This window comes from Lipotes vexillifer, unplaced genomic scaffold (genome assembly GCF_000442215.2).
Source record: "Lipotes vexillifer unplaced genomic scaffold, Lipotes_vexillifer_v1.1 scaffold531, whole genome shotgun sequence".
Taxonomy (NCBI): Eukaryota; Metazoa; Chordata; class Mammalia; order Artiodactyla; family Lipotidae; genus Lipotes; species Lipotes vexillifer.
Window position 1 is genome coordinate 74,710 of NW_006799583.1, and position 21,944 is coordinate 96,653.

Below are 21,944 nucleotides of genomic sequence, written 5' to 3' on the forward strand. Positions count from 1 at the left end.
TCCCTACACTGTAGTAAGAGTGGGCATGTTAACTACCTTTATAAGTATTTGCCAACTTAAGAGGTAAAATGTCATTTACCTTGCAGTTCTTACATGTCTGTCTTGGATAGGATTGGACATCTTGGCATGTTTATTGTCTGTTTGCATTTATAATTTTATGAATTGCCTGTTCACTTCCTCTGCCCCCTTTTTACTAGATTGTTTATCCTCTTTTCTTAATGATTTAGACATATTATAAATAGTAACACTTTGTCACATGTTGCAAATCCTTTTCTCCCCAGTTTGTTTTAACTTTGTTTTGTGTCTGTTGACAAGTAGTATTTTAAATTTCATAGATTGCGAATCTGTGGATCTTTTATGGCTGTAGAAATTTGTTATCCTCATCCCATTCCTAGGAGTGTATTTCTTTCCCATGTTTTCTTTGTTTCTGTAATTTCCACCCCAACATTTATCTGAGATTATTTGGGTGTAAGGAGTGAGGTAAAAATATTTTCCAAAAGGCTACCTAGTTGTCGAAACACCACTTATTGAATAATCCATCTTTTCCCACTGATTTGAACCATATTCTCTTTCAGCCAAATTGATTTCTAGTTTTGGACTTTTCTTGAGGGGGTAGAGCACTGTTTAAATTATCGTAATTTTATAATATGTTTTAGCATGTAGAGCAGGTCCTCCCTCATTGAAATTTTGGGACAGTTTTAAAATATTTATAGTACCAAATAAACCTTGAAAAAAAGTGTCAAGTTTAGAAACATCCTTTGGGAATGTTGATTGAAATTTTGTTGAATTTAGACATTAGTTTAGGTAGAATTGACAGCTTTGTAGTATTGAGTGTTCCAATTTAAGAACTTCATTTTTACTTATCTTTTCATACCCTTCAGTTGGTTTTATAGTCTTTTTTTCATATAAATCTTGACCTTCTGATAAATTATTTCCTAGATAATTTGGTTTTTTTGGTTGTATGAATGGGATTTTTTAACTTATTCTAATTTGCTCTTTTGATATACTAAATACCTTGACTTTTAATGATTTATTATTGTCCATCACACCAAACTCATTTTTTTAATAGATTAGGCTGAATCCTCCTGAGTTTTCTGGTCATACATTAAACAACTTCAAGTAATGGTATCTTTGCCACCTTTTCCTAATAGTTTGATCATTTGTTTCATTTCTAACAACTTTGGCGAGTACTTTCAGAATAATATTAAATAATAGTGGTGATAATTAGTCTTATTCGTTCTTAACTGTCACAGGAATTTGGTTAACATTTACCATTCAGTTTGATGCTTCTGACCTGTGAAAATGTGTGTTAGTCATGTTAAAGAGACAATCTTTTAGTCTTTTCGAAAGAATTTTTTATTGGATTACAAGTTAAATTTTATCAAGTGCCTTTTCAACATCTATTGAAACTGTCATCCTTATTCTTTCACCTATTAATAGAATAAGCTATAATAGACTTTGTAATAATATGCCCATTGTTATGCTCCTGAGAAAATTCCCACTTGGTCATAGTGAGTTTTTCTTTTTAAGATAATTCTGGATAGTATAGAAGTTTCTGGTTATTTGAGTATATTGCTACTGGGAAAAGTCTACATAAAATGAATCCTTCAGAATTAGAGGTAGTCCTTTAAAAACTTTATCAATTCCTTCTAAAAACTTAGACTTTTTGGTTTATGTGACTAATTTTGACCATGTATTTACATGGAAATCTTCTATTTCTTCCAGGTTTTAAAATTTATTAGCAGATTATTCTTGCATGATTCCTTTAGTTTCCTTTGGAGCAGTGATTCATTTTAAAGCATTATTGAAGAAGGAATCTTTATTTTATAATCACAAGTCTCTGCATACATTGGAAAACTTCTAGAACAGTTAGGTGGAAGATATCATTTATGATCTTTAAATGGTGCACAGTTTTTAGAGTCTTCAGATTAGGAGCCACTACTTTTAAAATACGAAATTAGAAAGGGAACTCTGAGTGTATTCCCAATTAATTTCTACCTCTTCCAAGTTAACAGAGGTGGTGCTGGAACTGATGCTTTTGGGCAGGGCTCTCACTGTGTTGGGGGCAGTTCCCTTACTAAGTTTGTGAGGACAGCAGAATGAAAGGGGAGTAATGAGGAGCCCTGTTTGCCAGCCGGTCACTGCAGCCAGTCGGTGAACCTGAGGTCCCAGACAGCTGGACGGGGACTGCGAGACCATCCTGCTGTCACATACTGGTGCATCGGAACTCTGGAGAACCCACGCTCTGTTCCGGGGGAGACTGGCCCAAGATAACCAATTATAACTAGGCAATTGGGAATCCCAGGGTTCACATATGTCTAACAAAGCATGATGATTTTCTGGGGTGTTTTATATCTTGAAGAAAGAAAAAAGTAATTTGGGAAGTATTTGAACTACCAAACTTTCTCATACATTAGGTGCAGGTAGGTTCATTACACATTATTCTTTTTTTCCCTTCTTTTAATATATAGCTACTCTCCAGAGAGACCGAATCTTCAAACATTTTACCAGGAAGCGCCAAAGGGCTATGAGAAGGCGAGTCCACCAGATCAACGGACATAAGTTCATGGCCACATACCTGAGGCAGCCCACCTACTGCTCTCACTGCAGAGAGTTTATCTGGTAAGGGGTTCCCTGGCTTCTCTCCTCCCAAGAGCTGAGACTTCCTCTGGTTGTTGTGATTTCAGGAGAAAGCATGATTATTAAGAATTGTTTTAGAATCTGATTTTTTTCCTCTTACTCTAATATGTTGACCTAGAAATTTTAATCCCCAACAAAAAAATTACACAATTTACAGATTAAGTTTTATATGTTATTTCTTTTGCCAATCATGTTGGTAAAAGTGCTGATGAATCATGAACTGGTTAAAAAGCACTAATTAGAGAGAGAGGCTAATCAGTTAATAAATGATCTATCCCTAAGGAGGAAAGAAATATCAACAGTATTTCTCTAAGAAAGCATGAATCACATGATGACTTTGGAATTAATTGTTGCAAGCAAACTAAACATACAGTAGTCTTCAGCCTTATAGTACGTAGACAAAGGTAATAGCTTTCAGTGATCACATAGTATAATCCCTGGCATTTAAGAATCAAGATAATTAATAGTTGAGAAATTATAGATGATTTGGGGCAATTTCTTACTATACATGTTACTCAAGTGGCAAATCTATAATGTAAAATAAATTTAAGTAATAGTTATCTTCAATTAGAGGCAACATTAAACATATTTATTTGCAGAGAGAAGGAAGAAATACCCTCACATGCACAAAACATACACATACACACCCTTCTCAGGAGGAGGAAACACACTCTCATATCTGCAGCATAAAAGGAGATCTTTGTTTTTGTTGCAAACTTTAGTCATTTTGTTTAAGGCAGAAACACTTAATTCAGATTCATTTCTGAGTATTATTCAATTACTTTGTGTTTTGTGGGGGGTTTTGTGATTACTTTGGATTTTATACCTTTTAGCAGTCAGAATGCAGGCTTAGTTTGTGTTTCTGGCCTTTTTAATCAAGAATATGGTCTTGTCTATGATCCTTTTAAAGCACTATTGGAATCTGTTTGCTAGTATTTTATTGAGGATTTTTGCATCTATGTGATATTGGCCTGTAATTTTCTTTTTTTTGTGATATCTTTGTCTAGTTTTGGTATCAGGGTGATGGTGGCCTCACAGAATGAATTTGGAAGTCTTCCTTCCTCTGCAATTTTTTGGAATAGTTTCAGAAGGGTAGGTGTTAACTCTTGTCTAAATGTTTGGTAGAATTCACCTGTGAAGCCATCTGATCCTGAACTTTTGTTTGTTGAGAGCTTTTAAATTACTGATTCAATTTCAGTACCGGTAATTGGTCTGTTCATATTTTCTGTTTCTTCCTGGTTCCATCTTGGGAGACTGTACCTTTCTAAGAATTTGTCCATTTCTTCTAGGTTGTCCGTTTTATTGGCATTATAGTTGCTCGTAGTAATCTCTTAATGATCCTTTGTATTTCTGTGGTGTCTGTGGTAACTTCTCGTTTTTCATTTCTGATTTTATTGATTTGGGCCCTCTCTCTATTTTTCCTGGATGAGTCTGGCTAAAGGTTTATCAACATTTTTTTATCTTTTTGAAGAACCAGATTTTAGTTTCATTTATCTTTTCTATTGCTTTTTTAGTCTCTATTTCACTTATTTCTGTTCTGATCTTTATGATTTCCTTCCTTCTACTAACTTGGGGTTTTGTATGTTCTTCTTTCTCTAGTTGTTTTAGGTGTAAGTTTAGGTTGTTTATTGAGATTTTTCTTGTTTCCTGAGGTAAGCTTGTATCACTATAAACTTCCTTCTTAGAACTGCTTTGGCTGTGTCCCATAGGTGTTGTGTTTTTTTTTTTAATATTTATTTATTTTTGGCTGTGTTGGGTCTTCGTTGCTGTGCACGGGCTTTCTTTTAGTTGCGGTGAGCAGGGGCTACTCTTCATTGCAGTGCGCGGGCTTCTCATTGTGGTGGCTTCTCTTGTTGTGGAGCATGGGCTCTAGGCACGCAGGCTTCAGTAGTTGTGGCTTGGGCTCAGTAGTTGTGGCTCGCGGGCTCTAGAGCGCAGGCTCAGTAGTTGTGGCGCATGGGCTTAGCTGCTCCATGGCATGTGGGGTCTTCCTGGCAGAGATCGAACCTGTGTCCCCTGCACTGGCAAGCGGATTCTCAACCACTGTGCCACCAGCGAAGTCCCATGTCCCATAGGTTTTGGATTGTCACGTTTTCATTTTCATTTGTCTCTAGGTATTTTTTATTTCCTCTTTGATCTCTTCAGTGATCCATCAGTTGTTTAGTAGCATACTGTTTAGCCTCCATCTGTTTGTGTTTTTTGCAGTTTTTTTTCTTATAGCTGACTTCTACTTTCATAGTGCTGTGGTTGGAATATATGGTTGATATTTCACTTTTCTTAAATTTACTGAGGCTTTTTTTGTGGCCTAGCATGTGAGCTATCAAGAATGTTCCATGTGCACTTGAAAAGAATGTGTATTCTGCTGCTTTTTGGGTGAAATGCTCTATAAATATCAATAAATATCATTTGGTCTAATGTGTCATGTAAGGCCTGTGTTTCCTTATTGATTTTCTGTCTGGATGACCTGTCCATTGATGTAAGTGGGGTGTTAAAGTCCCCTACTCTTATTGTGTTACTGTTGATATCTCCTTTTACATCTGTTAATATTTGCCTTACGTATTAAGGTGCTCCTATGTTGGGTGCATATATATTTACAATTGTTATATCTTCTTGGATTGATCCTTGATCATTATGTAGTGTCCTTCTTTGTCTCTTGAAGCAGTGTTTATTTTAAAGTCTATTTTATCTGATACAAGTATTGCTGCTCCAGCTTTCTTTTTTTTTTTTTTTTTTTTTTTTTTTTTTTCTTGCGTTATGCGGGCCTCTCACTGTTGTGGCCTCTCCCATTTGCGGAGCACAGGCTCCGGACGCGCAGGCTCAGCGGCCATGGCTCACGGGCCCAGCCGCTCCGCGGCACGCGGGATCTTCCCGAAAGGGGGCACGAACCCGCGTCTCCTGCATCGGCAGGCGGACTCTCAAGCACTGCGCCACCAGGGAAGCCCTCCAGCTTTCTTTTGATTTCCATTTGCGTGGAATACCTTTTTCCATCCCCTCACAAATATCATATGATACCATGTGGAATCTAAAAAAATGATACAAAGGAACTTATTTACAAAACAGAAATAGACTCACAGACATAGAAAACAAATTTATTCTTACCAAAGGCAGAAGGAGGGGGCAGGGATAAATTAGAGGTTTGGGATTAACAGATACATACTACTATATATAAAACAGATGAACAACAAGGACCTACTGTATAACACAGGCAACTATATTCAATATCTTGTAATAACGTATAATGGAAAAGAATCTGAAAAAGAACATATATATATACATATATATGTGTATATATATATAAAATGAATCACTTTGCTATGCACCAGAAACTAACACAACATTGTAAATCAACTATACTTCAATAAAATAAATTTTAAAAAGAAATATGACATTAAATTTGTACACAATAAAAAAATAAATAAAATATAAAAGAAAGAAAAAGTATAGAGTCTTGTCTAAACCAAAGTCCCTAAACTGGCTGTTGATATGTATGAAGCCTAAAACTGTAGTCTTTAGGAAGAGGTTCCTATTCCATTTTTTAATGAAAAAATTAGCATCTCTGGCAACTTTGAGCCCATTTTTCTTCTTTGCATGCTCCAGTTAGACCCACCTCTCCCTGGATTTGCCTGACCAGAAGGGTAAATGTCTGTTGCTGTTTTATTTCATGTCACACCATTTGGCTTCCCTCCTTTACGTGACCTGCCTGCCCCTGTAGGCATTTGTGGTGACAACCTGTGATCTCAACTAACGTTCTTAATGGAAACTTACTTGATAATTTCACCAAATGTTTTTCTACCAAGGAAATTTTAACTCCCACCTAACTGGCCTTGTGAAACACACACACACACACGTACACACATGCACACACACACATGCACACACACTTAAAATAGTGGTTATGTGTTTTATACACACACACACACACACACACACACATATGATTAAGCACATGGACTCTGGCATTCAATCTCATCACCAACTAGATGTGTGAACCTAGACAATCTATATAATCCAGCAATGTCTCCTCATTTGCAAAACAGAGACAATAATTTTATTTACATAATAAACTTTTATATGCACTTAGAGTGCCAGGCACTGTTCTAAGTATTTTACATTATCAACACTTTTTATCTTCATGATAACCTTATAAAAGTAGGTACTGTTATTATTATAACTTTCTATATATATATTAAGAAACAGTGGCTCAAAGTAGTTAACAACTTGCCCCAAATCACATCCAGGCCATCCAGCTTCAGGATCTGTGCTCTAGGCTATCCTATTATATGTGCTACCTCACGCTGCTTTTATGAGGATTAAATGAGATGGTACACGTCAGCTGCTTGGCTCATTGCCTGGCATAGCCTACTGGCTTAGTAAAATGTGGTCTTTGTTAATACGAATGAGAATCATATCACCATCACCCAGAGACTGTATTAGGGAGAGACAGAGATGGAAGCTGTGGGCATGATGGGCATATTGTGACCACACTTCTGCTCCCCAGTGGACTCTGGGTGATGTGGGCACAGGGAAGATGGAAGATGCCTCAGGTCAGGCAGCTGGAGTGGACTCACCTGTTTACATCCATATGTATATCTGCATCTGTTTACTTCACCCTCTGCATGTCTTTATGTGTATGTGAGAGAGAATGATCAATAAGGCAGTAAAGTGACACTTCAGGAAAAGGCTCAGTCATACACACAGAGGAGGGTTTATTTTCACTGAGGACTTGGGGGATTGCCACAGCGATGGGTAGAATGAGAATTGCCAAATTCTCATCACCTGTTTGTGATTCGGAGCATTCTAACTCATCAATTTCCTCCTTGTGTTGTGGTAACAAAAAAGGGCTCAAAAAGGACATTATTTCTGCTGCTTCTCTGAAATTGTGTTTTTTATAAAGGACCAGAGGATGAAATTTGTTTTCCTTAAGTACTGTAGTTATAGGAACATTGTTGGCTGAAATATTTGACTAATGGTTTCTTTTTTCTCTATTGTCTTGAACAGGGGTGTATTTGGGAAACAGGGTTATCAATGCCAAGGTAAGAAAACATTTTAAAACTATGTTTAATCTTGTTCCTGTGTTAAAAACTGATTATACCAAGAGGAAACAGGATACATTCCATTAATATTTTGATAAATAACTCTCTGTAGGTCAAATGAGACCCCCATAGAGTTACAACCCTTTAGTTTTGTTTAAATTTTAGCCATGTCTTTTTGTAGACAAAGTAGAGGGGATGTTTTTATTCCTGAATCCGGGATACCTATATAAGTGTAGTTGTTTCAAGTTTTGTCTCTGCAGGATCATGAACATACTAAAAGGTAATGCGATTTTGTGAGCAGGACCCTTGAGTCTTGAAGATAATATTTGGTGTTTTACAGTCCCCTTGTCCATAGGAGTGAGAAGTAGCACAATGCTGATTTCTCTTTACCTGAATTGGAAATAGAAGCTATTATCCAAGTTGCCTTTTTGATTTTCTGAATTTAGTTAAATGTGAGAATGTTCAGAGTTAGGCTGTTAATGGTCTTGTAAGTTATTATCCATTCAATTTATTTTGATTTTCACAATTCTGAGATAACCTCAATTAGTGTTCCAGAAGAATTGGAATGAAATAAAAAAGGAAAGAGTAAAAGAAGACTCCTTAATCTGGAGGTTTAGCCAGGCTGGATTGGACTTTTCTTTTATTTGGGCCTCCCTCATCGTTAACTTGAGTGTCATCTCATGGTTTATCCATATGGTACCTATTATCTTAATTTACACCCTACAGATCATTGGTAAAATAGTACTACCTATCCTAGAGTGGTAACCTGTGGTAAACTAGGTAAATAAAGAAATCCCACCTTCTCTTCTGAAGGAGGGGAAGTAAAATATTATTTCCCTAAGAAGAATGGAATAAGACATACATTTGGATGTAATTTTGACTTTAATATGTACGAACAATTCTACTGAGTTCTCAAATTTAGGAAAAACTGAATTGATATGACAACAATAATTGACCTTCTGCTATTAATTTCAGCCCCAATTGAGAGCGTAGTTCACAGGTCAGAATCAATGTCACTTTTTGGCTTGGACCTCTCCAGCACAGGGGTATGCTCTGACCATCTCATGCATACAAAGATAGCTTGAGAACCTCTTGGTAAACAAGAATACATTTTTGAGTTTAAAAATACATGATTTGTGACATATCTGTTGTGTTTTTAGTTTATTTCTTCTACCATGGCCCGTAGTGCCAGGATATTTGAAGAGCTGATTTTCAGTGGGCCACCTGTTAAAGGACCAGGAAAGAACACTGGTCAGGAGACATGAGGACACTAATTTGTTCACATCTTGCAAAGGGATATAAAACCACATGCCTAGTTGGAAGGATATACCAATCATGCTAAAAAAAAAAAAGCAAACAGGTTAAAGCAGACTTCAGAACAAGGAAAGTTATAAAGGATAAGGAAGGGCATTATGGAATGATAAAAGGAGTCAGTTTCCCAAGAAGACATAAAAATCTTTAACGTGTATGTGCCTAATAACAGGGCATCAAAATACTTAAGGCAAAAACTGATAGAACTGCAAGGAGATATAAACAAATCCACTATTATAGTTGGATTTAATTTTATTTACTATCTCAGCGGTTTCTGATTCTGATTGCTCAGCAGTTTTCTGCCTGATCCAGCAGGCAGAAAATCAGTAAGAATATAGTTGACCTAAACAGCACTATCACAACTTGATCAAATTGACATTTATAGAATTCTCCATCTAAGAGCAGCAGAACACACATTCTTAAGCTTACTAGGAACGTTTACCAACATAGACCACATTCTGGGACATTGAAACAAACCATAACAAATATAAAAGAATAGGAATCATAAAAAGTACCTTCTCAGACCACAGTGGAATTAAACTAGAAATCAATAACCAAAAGATAGCTCAAACACCTCCAAATATTTGAAGATTAAGCTACATATTCTAAATAGCACATGGGTCAAAGAAGACTCAAGAGGAAATAAAAAATATTTTAAATCAAATGAAAATACACTTTATCAAAATTTGTGGGAGGCAGTGAAAGCAGTGCTCAGAGGAGAATTTAGAGTATTAAATGCATATATTAGAAAAGAATAAAGGTCTAAAATCAATAATCTAAGTTTCCACCTTAAAAAGGAGAGAAATTTAAGCCTAAACTGAGCAGCAGAAAATAAATAACAACAATAGAGTGCAAAACAGTGAAACTGAAATTAGGAAAACAATTTTAAAAATCCACAAAACCAAAAGCTATCAATAATTCTCCAAAAAGATCAATGAAATTGATAAACCTGTAGCCAAGCTGACTGTGAAAAAAACAAATGCCTTGGAATATAAGATTTTTCTGTGTGAAGGATTCCCTCATATAAAAAGACCAGTTCTCTGGGCACTTTCAACTTGGTTCTCCTGAGAATTCAATCTGATGACAGCTAGATTTGTTTTAGATTATAGTGCTACTTGCTGACATGTCATCTGTCTTTATGTATTTAATCCTAGAAACTTCCATCTGTCTTGAAAGATCTTAAAAATGATGTGTATTTTCATATTGCTTCATTGCACATGTTCATCCTTTAATGGAAACTGGACTCTGCACTCTGTCAGTTGTCTGAATGAAAATTAAAAAAATGTTATTTAGAAAGTTCTAACTATTCAAGCAATTGATTGGGTCATTCTGCAAATACTTAATGAATGCCCACTTTGTTCAAGTCATCATGCTGGCTGGGAATCCTGAGGACATTAGAGGCTGTATGTGGAATATCTGAAATGAGGGAGGCCAGCTAGAGGTTGTAGGAGACTAGAGGAGGGAGAAAGTTTCAGTCTAGAAGGGGAGCCATGGGGAGTATATTTTCATAAAAGAGACATTTTTTAAAGTTGTGTCTTGTTATACATTTAAGGTTTAGTGAAGTGATAGGAAAGGAAGATACCCCAGGGATTGAGAGGAACATGGACAGTGTGTTGGGGAGGGTGAAGACTTGCTCCAGGAAGAGCACCTAGTCTAGTTATTAGTGGAACAAAGAGCCCCCAGAGAAGAAAGGTGACAGGTGAGCCTGGGGTGGGCTTGGGAGAGCCTGAAACCCCTCTGGGAAATTTCAACTCTAGTTTAACTGACTGTGAGACATGATTGAATGTTTTAGATTATGGGCCCGAGGTGACCAGAATCATATACTGTGAGATGATTCCTCTGGAGGTTGGGGCAGGAAGGAGTAAAGCCAGGAAGGATGACATTAGTTCCGGACCTGAGTATGAATAGTTCAAGCGTGAGCAAAGGCCTGGGTTAGGGTGGTGGTAAGGAATATAGGAAGAACGGGAGCATTGGCTGCCATCATGTGGGCCCACCATCTAAATCAAGCCACAATGGCCTGGTGCCTCCAATAAATGTATAATCACTGGATTTAATTTCCTAGTGTGCACCTGTGTCGTCCACAAGCGCTGCCATCATCTAATTGTTACAGCCTGCACCTGCCAAAACAATATTAACAAAGTGGATTCAAAGGTAAGATAGCAATTTGCTGATTAAGTGCCTGCATGAGCTCATGCGAGCACATTCTCGCTCTCTCGCTCTCTCGCTCCCTGTCTCTCTTGCTCGCTCTCTCTCCCCCTCTCTCTGCCTCTGTCTCTCTTTCTCTCTCTTTCTCCCTTCTTCCCTCTGTCTTTTCCTTCCTCCCTTTCATTCCCAATTCCCTTCCACACTCCTTGAAGCCAATGGTGGTATCAGAATTGAAATTTCTCTCCTTTTTATATTATGGCATTTGTATTTCTATACTTGCATAGCTTGACCTGTCCTAGAAAATGACTCCATTAGTGATCAGCTGGGTAAAAGCTCTAGGGATCAGTTCTACTAATTTGAAGAGAGATTTCCCTGAGTTTGGCATCAGATGACTGGGATTTGAATATAGAATCCAGCCTCTGCTAGCTAGCTTCTCTCTCAGCCTCAGACCTAGAATAGTATCAATACTACAAGATAGAATTGATATGGTAAGTATGTTGTTAACTGTAAATTGCACTTCCTAAATAAAGTGACCTTTGGCCCCCTCCAGCCTCTCGAGGAATTTCAGGGAGGATCTATATCTATACATAAAGGCTTGAACATCACTCTTGCCATTAGCATTGCATCCAGCTGAGGTGGGCGTATATTCTAAATTCTGGAGGTAGAAAGGCAGTTGGAGTATTACCAACAGTTAGCAGTGGATTTACAGATGCACTGAAGAGTCCGACTCTGGAACTTGATGGTTCTTTACAGTATACACCCAGGATTGCTATAGAGTACACACAGAGGCATGTATACTTTGTTTTATGAGAAAGAGGCCAGAAACGTTTCAAGAGGAGTAATATTGCCCCACTACTTGTTATGTGTGGCTCTGTTGTTATTGCTGCAAACTGTGATATAGACTATAGAGCATATGCCTGATTTAACTGTTTGCTGGAAACAGTATGTGAGATTTCACCTGATCCTGAGAAGTGATCGTCTGTGAGATAAAAGCAGAATCTTTGCACTCTGATATCAAAATACAAAGACAGGCAGAGGCTGGAAGGGCTGAATAAGATCACCAGTTGAATGTCACTTTGGAATAAATTCCTTCTGTGGTTCCCTGTCCTCTGGGTGTCACCCCATCCTCATGATGCAATTTCTGGAAGAACTTGTGGTGACAGCAAGTGTATGTTGCCTATAAAAACGTGTTGAATCCTGAAGTTAAAAGGTTCTAGAAATAGACATGGGTGTGAGGAATTGGCCAGGAGAGAAACACGGTCAAGTGAATGTAAAAGGTGAAATGAATATTTAAATTTCTATTAATCTCCCAAGATGGTGGACAGTTTAATGTACACCACACATTTCTGTCCAGCCAGTCTTGTTCACGAGAAAATGTGCTTCGTCTGCGTGGTAAGGCCTGGGTAATTCATCGTGGCTGAGCAGTAATAGTATACTCATCTCAGGTGTCATAGTAACACTTTGCATTTGGTGGGCTCCTGTTACAGTTCTCACAAAAGGTGTGGGTATGGAATTTCACCTCTCGTCCTCCTGTTTCCTTGCTACAGATTGCTGAGCAGAGGTTCGGAATCAACATCCCACACAAGTTCAGCGTCCACAACTACAAGGTGCCAACGTTCTGTGATCACTGTGGCTCCCTGCTCTGGGGGATAATGCGACAAGGACTTCAGTGTAAAAGTGAGATTCTCGGGTGCTTGGTACCCACTTCCTCATGAGAACACCTTGCTGTGAGCTTTCAGAATTCTGCAGTTCAGAATCTGACCTACACGGATGGTTTTAGATACCTTGTAAATGAACATCTTAGTGGCTCTCTCTGTATGTATGTGTCCTTTGTCAGGCACGTAAAGAGAGCTACATGTGAGCCACAGATTTCCTAACCATGGAATGTTTACTCACTTGCTAAATGAAATGTCCTGTCTGGTTAACTAACCTGCTGGCTATCCTCTATTTAGTACTGAGTATAGGCTAGTCATTGTGTATTTCCATAGGTATTTGAAAGAGGAAAAGATGGGATCTGGTCAGAAAGAGAAGATGGTAGGAGGTGAGGTGGCCAGCAGAGAAGGTTGAGTTGTGAGTAAGAACTAGCAGGAGAGTTGGTTTGATCACCTCACCAGAAATAAGCAGGAATTGAGTTATAAAAGCATAACTCAGGGCTTCCCTGGTGGCGCAGTGGTTGAGAGGCCGCCTGCCGATGCAGGGGACACGGGTTCGTGTCCCGGTCCGGGAGGATCCCCCATGGCGCGGAGCAGCTGGACCCATGAGCCACAGCCGCTGAGCCTGAGTGTTGTCTGGAGCCTGTGCTCCGCAATGGGAGAGGCCACAACAGTGAGAGGCCCGCATACCGCAAAAAAAAAAAAAAAAAAGCATAACTCAGTCCGCCCTGTGTCTTCTCAAAGAGCTTGATAGAGATCAGAGAGTAGGTGGCCGTGCGAGGGCATGCACTTCAACAACAGTGTCCAGTGGAGCCTGAGTTTGGAGCTTTTGCCTCAGCAGAGGATAAGGATATGGGGGCTGGTCCCTGTCCTGTTAGCAGTTGAGGGGCTGTTGGCCTGGAGTCATCTCTCATTGAGTGTTGCTGTAACAATCTGGCTGTCATGGGGTGCACTGTCCTCTGCTGAAATACATGTGAGTTTCAGCCTGAAGCCTGAGACACATTCTGAGTCACCAGGGGAGGCAGAGTTCATGTCAGTACAACTGGACAGCTTTCACTGGCTGCCTGGACTTAACCAGACCTGCTTCTATTAACAAAACGGGGCTAGTCACTTGTCTTTAAGAAAGGCAAATTCTTTTATTTCTTCAGAGCACCACTTAATTATTCTTTTTTCATAGATACCTGAAATAATTCTTTTTCAACCAAAACAGCAGCCAACTCACATGTAGCTTTGTTTCAGGCACTGCTTGATCATTAGCTGGATGGTGTCACCCAGGTGTGGGTTTCTAGTGTGAAAGTCACTTTCTGCTTTCGTATGGTTGTTGCTGACAGGCAGAGCCATGGGTGGGATTCATCTGCATTGCACTTGTCCCTCGTGGTGCTGAGGGTAGCACGCCTGCAGTGTTCCAGCTCCTATCATTTTTGCTTTTATTGTCACGTGGAGCTTTAGAAAGGCCACCGCAGGCTTGTATGTCTCCGTACCAGACTTGCTGAGAGAGGTGGATTTCCTATGAATCTAATGAAGCTTAAGCCTTGGAGCTCCTCCCTTGCAAGGTACCTTCCAAGTTCTCTACTTGATGAAGTGCTCTTTTTCTTAAAGAGGGCAACCCTAAAATTGCATAACTTCAGGCACCACGAAACCTGGCTCTGTGTATGCTTCCAAAGATGGGCTGACACACCTCAACGCATCTTACGCTGCTCTATCCCTGCCTCCGACCAGCAGGGCCCGTGTCAAGAAGCCATGTCAGAACTCTGTGCTGATTAAACCTCGGGTCTTTAATCACCCCAAGTCAGCTTCCTGTGCACCAGGAGCTTAGCTTGCTTCGCTCTCCTCTTCCAACTGCCACTTGCCTTGACCTTTAAAAAAGTTGCTTTTTGTCACCCATGAAGCCACAGGCTGCAAGCACTGAGAAATACAGCTGCTGCACAGGATGCCGCATTCTGTGCTGTGAGGGCCACCCAAAGACAGTGCTCAGAAAGAAAGCTTTACTTAGAGGCTTTTCTCTCAGAAACACCAGTTCCATCCTGTCTGAACAGCCATCTACACGTGGCTGTTAGATTGCTACCTTTTATTGAGAGTTACAAGGAATGGCATAAAGTCGGTTGGCACATTTCCTTGTTATTTAATCGAGTGAGCTGTTGCCGTGATGAATGTTTTGATCTCTGTATTGAATCATGCTGGGAAATCAGTGATGTCTTTTAAAATATGATTTAAGTGAATGTCTTGCATCAAGTCACAGGGCAAACAAAAAGAAATTTGAAATGTATTATTCTTCCGTATGCCAGGCTTACTGCTTCTGCACAAAACAGAAATAGAGAAAATCAGGGATTTACTTACACTCAGGGATCGTTGTGAGTGTCAGTTGAATTTGATGAGAAGATATCATTATTCAGCCTGTGCAATTCCTCAGTCACGGTCTTTCAGGTTATCACAGCTCTCTTTCACAGCCCATGTTGACGTGGCTCCTTTCTGAACGTGGATTCCCTTTTCCTCTTCCATCCAGTATGTAAAATGAATGTACACATTCGATGTCAGGCCAACGTGGCCCCAAACTGCGGAGTGAATGCGGCGGAGCTGGCCAAGACTTTGGCAGGAATGGGCCTCCAACCCGGAAGTATTTCTCCCACCTCGGTGAGACTTTGCTATTTTCATATTTTGTAATTTAGAAGTTGTTCAGATGTGGCGAGCCCTAGTATTGTGTGTGGCATAATCAAAGTTCCTAGTCACAGCAAATACAATAAACAGATTTATTGCATTTTTAAAGAGCATTTTGTTCCACAAATAAGGTTCTATATACAATTATATAACAAGAACTAATGAGCGTGCAGATATAGCAAGAAGCAGAAAAGGGATATATATTTTTTAAAACAGCTTCCTGTCATTGTGGTCTGGTGAAAAGCCTGGAATCCAGGGTCCTCGGTTCTGCTCTTGTCGGAGCCCCCGGCAGTGCAGTTGACCAGTAACTATGGGCCTTTGCTTCCTTCTCTCTGAAGGGGTTGAACTTAAAGAGCTGATGTTCTCCACAGGCCTGGAATCCAGCAGTTGTGTAGTATTTGTTTATGGATCGTGAATTTATCTCAAGTCCAGCCACAGACAGGAGTTCCTTCCTCTCCGCGGGAGTGGGTGGAGCATGTCAGTCGCTGTGTCCTGCCACCGCCCTGAGTGACCCTCCCCCACCTGCTGTTGTCCATTAGAGCTTCAGCCACATCCCAGGCCCCCATCCTATTGCTGCCTTCCTGGCTGTGATCTGCTGAGAACTGGGAAAGAGCCATGGTTATGGCTGAGGCTTCTGAAATGTGTAGCTTGATACCGGGTTCAGGAAAATTCTAGACTTAACTGTCAGATATCTCTGGGCACTTAGGAAGGGAAGTGCAATCACTGTCAGGTTCTTGGTTATCCAAACAGTGTCATCACTAACCACCCCATTTCCTTTTCACTGAAGGGCCCTGCCTGGTAAAGCAGGGGCTTGGATTGACATTGCATTTCTTGATTTCAGGAAGGCGTTGGCAAAGTCCTTCAAGTCTGTGTGTCTTTCTTGTGGACAGACAGGCAGGATGCTATACCGTGAGGGGGATTTCCAGAGCATGGGACAGCTGTGCCTGAAGGGTGTAGGTTAGGGATTTCGGCCTGGCCCAGGGCTTCTGAAATACTGTGGAAATAAGCTGAGCCATGTGGCACAATCTCTAGGAATGGGCAGCGCCGCTTGTCACTTGAACCAAGTATCTTTCATGTTCTGATACTTAATAGTGAGAAAACCCAAATTACCTGTTGGCTGACAGTACAGCATTAAAGAGAGACATCTTTAGTCTATCAAAAGAGAAGAATGGGTTAAACAAACAAACAAACAAAAGATTGAGACACTGGATTTAGAGTTTTCTGGCAGGGGAAGTATTTAAGTGGAGGAGGTGAGATTCAAGCTGGTAAAATTTTTCCATCTTTGAAAAATTTATGATCAGAAATCTAGAGGAGAAACTATTAAAATAATTGGATTTTAAAGGTGATCCATTTTATATCTTCAATCACTGTTTCTCTGGGTTGAGTAAGAAAAATCCTTGCAGTTTCAGGGTATTGCCCAGCTGTTTATTACAAACATTGCTTAGAAGTTACCCCAGATAAGCTTTTTTTTTTAGCTAAAGAGGTCAAATGCTCCAGGATGTCAGACTTTTGGTCTCTTATCTGGTGGTAGCCTGTCTTATAAATATCCCAAGGTAGACACCTGCACGTCACCTTGTCTTTAGGTAGCACCCTCCCTTGGATGAGTCTTGTACTAGTGGGATGGGGCTAGAGAACTCCCCAGAGAGGCCACACCTACTTCTGGTTCTGTGTGGTGAACCGGGAGCTCTCATTGTGTTGGTGGTTAACCTTTCTGGAGGGCAAGTTGACCATGTATCAGAAGTCTTCAGAATTAACACATTGGCCCAAAGAATTCCCTTTCCAGAAAGTTATCTTAAGAAAATAGACGATGTTGATGAGGATGATCATGTTGATAAAGATGACAATACGGCTTAGGTTTATGGAATGTGCCAGGCACTGGTCTAAGTGCTTTAAGTGCAGTTATTCATTTACTCCTCATAACAACCCATGTTGCAGGTACTATAACATCCCCTTTGTTAGAAGAGGAAACTGAGGCTCAGAGAGGTAGGTGACTTGTCCACGGTCACAGGGTTAGGTTGTAGAGCTGCGATTTGAACCCAGGCCACCTGCTTGAGAGCCTAGACTCCTAATCACCCTGATTTGAAGATCTGCATGCAAGTATGGTCACTGTGTGTTATCTATACTAGTGAAAACTGGGAGATAATCTATATTTCCAATGCCAGGAATTAGTGAATCAATTGTGATATATCCATAAAATGGAATTTTGGACAGCTTTTTGAAACTCATGTTCTTGAAGGAAATTTAGAGATATGGATAATATGCATGGAAAAATGTTAAATTGTGTTATGAAACAACAATTTTATTGTATTTTTTAAAATTAAGTGTAAAGATAGACGTGTGTATATGTATGTTTCTGTTTCTTGTTTTTTGAGGGGGGCTGATGATATTATAGGTATTGTCAGTGTTACCCTTCATATATTTACATTAACTTTTGTTTCTCTTTTATAATTTAAAATATTGCATATGGAAGTGTTGCTTCATTCATTCTTGGTGTGGAGTGGTGCTCAATTCTCTGAGCAGTTGTGAAAGCTGCTGTTTGCAGGACATGGACACCAGGTGGCGCCCTTGGAACTTTGACCACCCTGTAGAAAGCCACCACAAGAAACCAGGTGGACCAGACTGAGACATTTTCTGTATACTCCCATTTGAGCACAAACTGAAACTCGGTGGCTTAGATATATTTTAAATGATTCTGACCCAAATTCAGTAAGCACAGATCAGGAGTTGGTGCCGAAGCAGTTCTGAGTGGCAGAACCTGATCACATGTCAAGCTGTATTGATCTTTCCCCATGTGTTGTATTGAGGGTTGAAGCTGCAGGTAAGGTCTTTTTCATCCATAAATGCTTCATGCTCCACTGTGATTTCTGACTCGATGTATTCCTACTCTCCTTTGCAGAATCTCGTTTCCAGATCAACCCTAAGACGACAAGGAAAGGAGAGCATCAAAGAAGGAAATGGCATTGGGCTTAATTCTTCCAACCGACTTGGGATCAACAACTTTGAGTTCATCCGAGTACTGGGGAAGGGCAGCTTTGGGAAGGTGAGTCTTGGCGCCAAGTGTTTGGGTGGTTAAAGGATGCCTGCTCCATGTATGTTGTTTGCCTGTGCATGTATGTATACACATGCCCATTTCCCACGTGCCATCTGCCTTGTGCCCCAGATGAGGCCACACCCTAAGAGCTGCATGAGTTCTCACGCTCCCTCCTCCTGCTTTGCCATAGGTGATGCTTGCAAGAATAAAAGAAACAGGAGACCTCTATGCCGTGAAGGTGCTAAAGAAGGACGTGATCCTGCAAGATGATGATGTGGAGTGCACCATGACAGAGAAGAGGATCCTGTCTTTGGCCCGCAATCACCCCTTCCTCACTCAGTTGTTTTGCTGCTTTCAGACCCCTGTAAGTATGACCCACCTTCACTGCCTCAGTGGCCTCCTTTCTTCAAAAGCTGAGCTCACAGATGTTGAAGGTTTCATAAAGTAGAGTATTAGAAACTTTGGGGGGATGGACTCCTAAGGTAGGGTCATTTGTAGTATCCAGTGACTTCTGATGACCAGATCCAATGAGCTAACTGCTTCCTTCCTTTCATGCTGTCCTGGAGAGGGATCACTTTGAGGGTTGTATGTCCTAAGATTGAAAACGTCTTCATACGTAAGTCTTCTCTAGCAGAGTGAAGGTTACAGAAGTCTAATACAGTAAATGTCAGGGGCTGCTTATTTTGGTGACTTTAACCTCAGCTCTGTTGCTAAATGCTGAACTGGTTCTGACCCGGGGAAAAGAGTCCAGACCAGGATAGGCCCGAAGGGGGCACCTTGACTTGTAATGTCCTAGGGCATTGCTCCTGGCCTCAGTCAAGCACCCTTTGCTTGATTCTATGGACTGATTGTGGGATTCTGTCTATCCCGTCATGTTGTGCAATTAGGAGTGCTTTTGGCTGCAGTTAACAGAATATGTGACTGACAGTGGTTTACACAATAGACAGAAAGGATGAGTTTAGTTCATTAGTACAGACTATTTTCTTGGAAAGTCTGACAGTAGCAATGTTAGGGTTGGATTAGTTGTTCAGTGACATCAGACATCTCTTCCCCGTGGGTCTCAAGGTATTTGCCACAGCCCTAAACATCACACCTCATATGACAGCATCCAAAGCAGGAAGCTCGGGGGACAGAGGCAGAAGGGCTTCATGGACCACTCTCCTTTTATCAAGGAGAGAAAAATCTTTCCTAGACCTGAGTTACAGGCTCACCCTGAGCTGCAAAGGAGGCTGGAAGAGCAAATATCTAGTCAAGATAAGCTGCTTTATCATGATTGGCTCGCATCAACCTTGACTTATCCCCTGGGGCAGGACACTCTGTAGCCCATTTAGCATTGGGCTCAGAACTGGGCTCCTGTTGTCAGTGGAGAGGGAAGAGGGCTCCTGTGAAGGCACCAAGAGGGTCTGGCACAGATGTTTCTTAATCTTCTTGCTGTCAAAGGCATTCTGAAAGAGAATTCAGGACATGTCCCTTGCCTCTGCTACCATGAGGGATGTAAAGGGTGCGATGGGAGCAGGATGGGGGCGTCCCACCTGGTCCAGTGATGCTGCGATGCATTTCTAGGGAAAGTCACAGCTATGCCGGAACCAGAAGGGCCAGTCAGAATTAGTCAGGCAAAGAGAATGAAAGTGAATATGAAATAAAGGTTAAACAGCTCAGGCATGGATCTACTAGTAAACGGGAACAGGAGGTGTGAATAAAGCTCACGAGCATAAAATGTGAGGTTGAGGAGGGGCCTGGTGAGAACTAAGGCTGCAGAATTAGCCCAGGCCGCTGTAGGCGCTGTTAAAGGAGCTAGGGTTTTAGTGCTAAGAACAAATGGAAGACATTTAAGCAGAGGAATGACATATCAGATTGCATTTTTTAACTATTAAAAACCATTTTATTTATTTATTTTTGCAATGGGTAGTATAAGCATCCTCCAACTATCCATACCCTCTCTTTGAAAGGAACAATTATTACTAGTTTCAAGTGTAGCCTTTCAGAGAATTTTTTTTGCACACAAAAGTATACACACACACCACATATATGCATCCATATTTATTTTTCTAAAAAGCACAAATGATAGTATATATTTGTCCACCATTCTGTATCCTTTTTTTAAGGAAAAAAAAAATCCAAAATGGTTTTATTAAGGAAGTAAATCTCTGTAATGCATCTCGCAAAATTTACACATTTAAACAAATTGAGGTATAATTGACATGTAAGATTATATTAGTTTTGAGCGTACAAAATAATGATTTGATATTTGTATATGTGGTAAAATGATCACCACAATTAGTCTGGCTAACATCCATCATCACATAGTTACAGAATTCTTTTCTTGTGGTGAGAACCTTTAAGAGCTACTTTCTTAGCAACTTTCATATATGCAATACTGTGTTATTAACTATAGTCACCATATTGTACGTTGCATCCCCATTCTTCTTATTTTTTTGAAAAAATGTCATAATGTATCTTGAGATTGTCTCATATTTGTATATACCTAGCTGCCTCATTTTTAATGGCTACGTACTATTCCATTTTAAGACCATGATGCAATTTATTTAACTTGTTTCCTATTGCTATATATTTAGGCTGTACTTAGACTTTTATTTCAAAGTTGCAGTGAGTCTCTACTTTTTTTTTTTCTTTGTACTTTTATCTTTAGGTACTTGTGCTATGATTTCTATATGATACACTCTTAGAAGTGATATTGCTTTGTCAGAAGTAGATGCATTTATATAATTTTATCTAGTTGGCCTTCTCTCCCCATCGTGGTTAAAGATAGCTAACACTTTATCATTTAAATACCAGGCACTGTTCTAAGTGCTTTATGTGTATTATCTCAGTAATCCTTACAGTAATCCCATGAAGTAAGTTCTGTTAGCATCACTCCCATTTTACAGATGAACAAACTGAGGCAGGAAGAAATTTAGCTTCCAAGTGGCAGACGTTTTCAGTCTGACTGCTGATCCCAAGCTCTTACCACTTGCTGGCTGTATTTCTAAATTCCTACTCCCAAACCATGTGTGAGAAGGCTTATTTCCCCCACCCTCCTGTCATGGCATGCTACTTATCATTTTGATGGTTGGAGAGATTTTTAAAAAGGTGTCTTTGGAGTTCTAACCGGCATTTCTCTGACAGTGAGTGAGGCTGAGCATTCACATGTGTTTAAGGGTCCCTCGTGTTGGCAAAGACACATGTACAGCTTAGGGAATGGACGGAGCAGGGAACACTGCAAGCCGGGAGACAGGAGGGTGTGTGAAAGGGGATGCACGGCGTGCACTCCCATGCTGTCTGAGTATGTTGGAAGGAGCTGCGGTTCAAGTAATAGCTTCTTGGGCTTCGGTTTCCTCTGCACTCCTTCCCGCCCCTCATGGTCTAGGCTCTTTTTTTTTTTTTTTTTGCGATATGTGGGCCTCTCACTGTCGTGGCCTTTCCCGTTGCCGGACGCGCAAGCTCAGCGCCCATGGCTCACGGGCCCAGCCGCTCCGC

The 21,944-nt window shown here is 40.3% G+C and overlaps 1 protein-coding gene across 1 annotated transcript in view; it reads left to right on the forward strand.

Annotated features, from left to right (window-relative positions):
* PRKCH (protein kinase C eta) overlaps positions 1-21,944 on the forward strand; it is a 154,001-nt gene that overhangs the window by 47,288 nt on the left and 84,769 nt on the right. The window contains exons 2-8 of the mRNA XM_007471698.1: positions 2,472-2,622; positions 7,639-7,673; positions 11,047-11,135; positions 12,677-12,806; positions 15,285-15,412; positions 18,333-18,476; positions 18,658-18,831. Of these exons, the coding sequence (XP_007471760.1) occupies positions 2,528-2,622; positions 7,639-7,673; positions 11,047-11,135; positions 12,677-12,806; positions 15,285-15,412; positions 18,333-18,476; positions 18,658-18,831 (795 nt within the window). The 5' untranslated portion in view covers positions 2,472-2,527. The remainder of the gene's footprint in view (positions 1-2,471; positions 2,623-7,638; positions 7,674-11,046; positions 11,136-12,676; positions 12,807-15,284; positions 15,413-18,332; positions 18,477-18,657; positions 18,832-21,944) is intronic.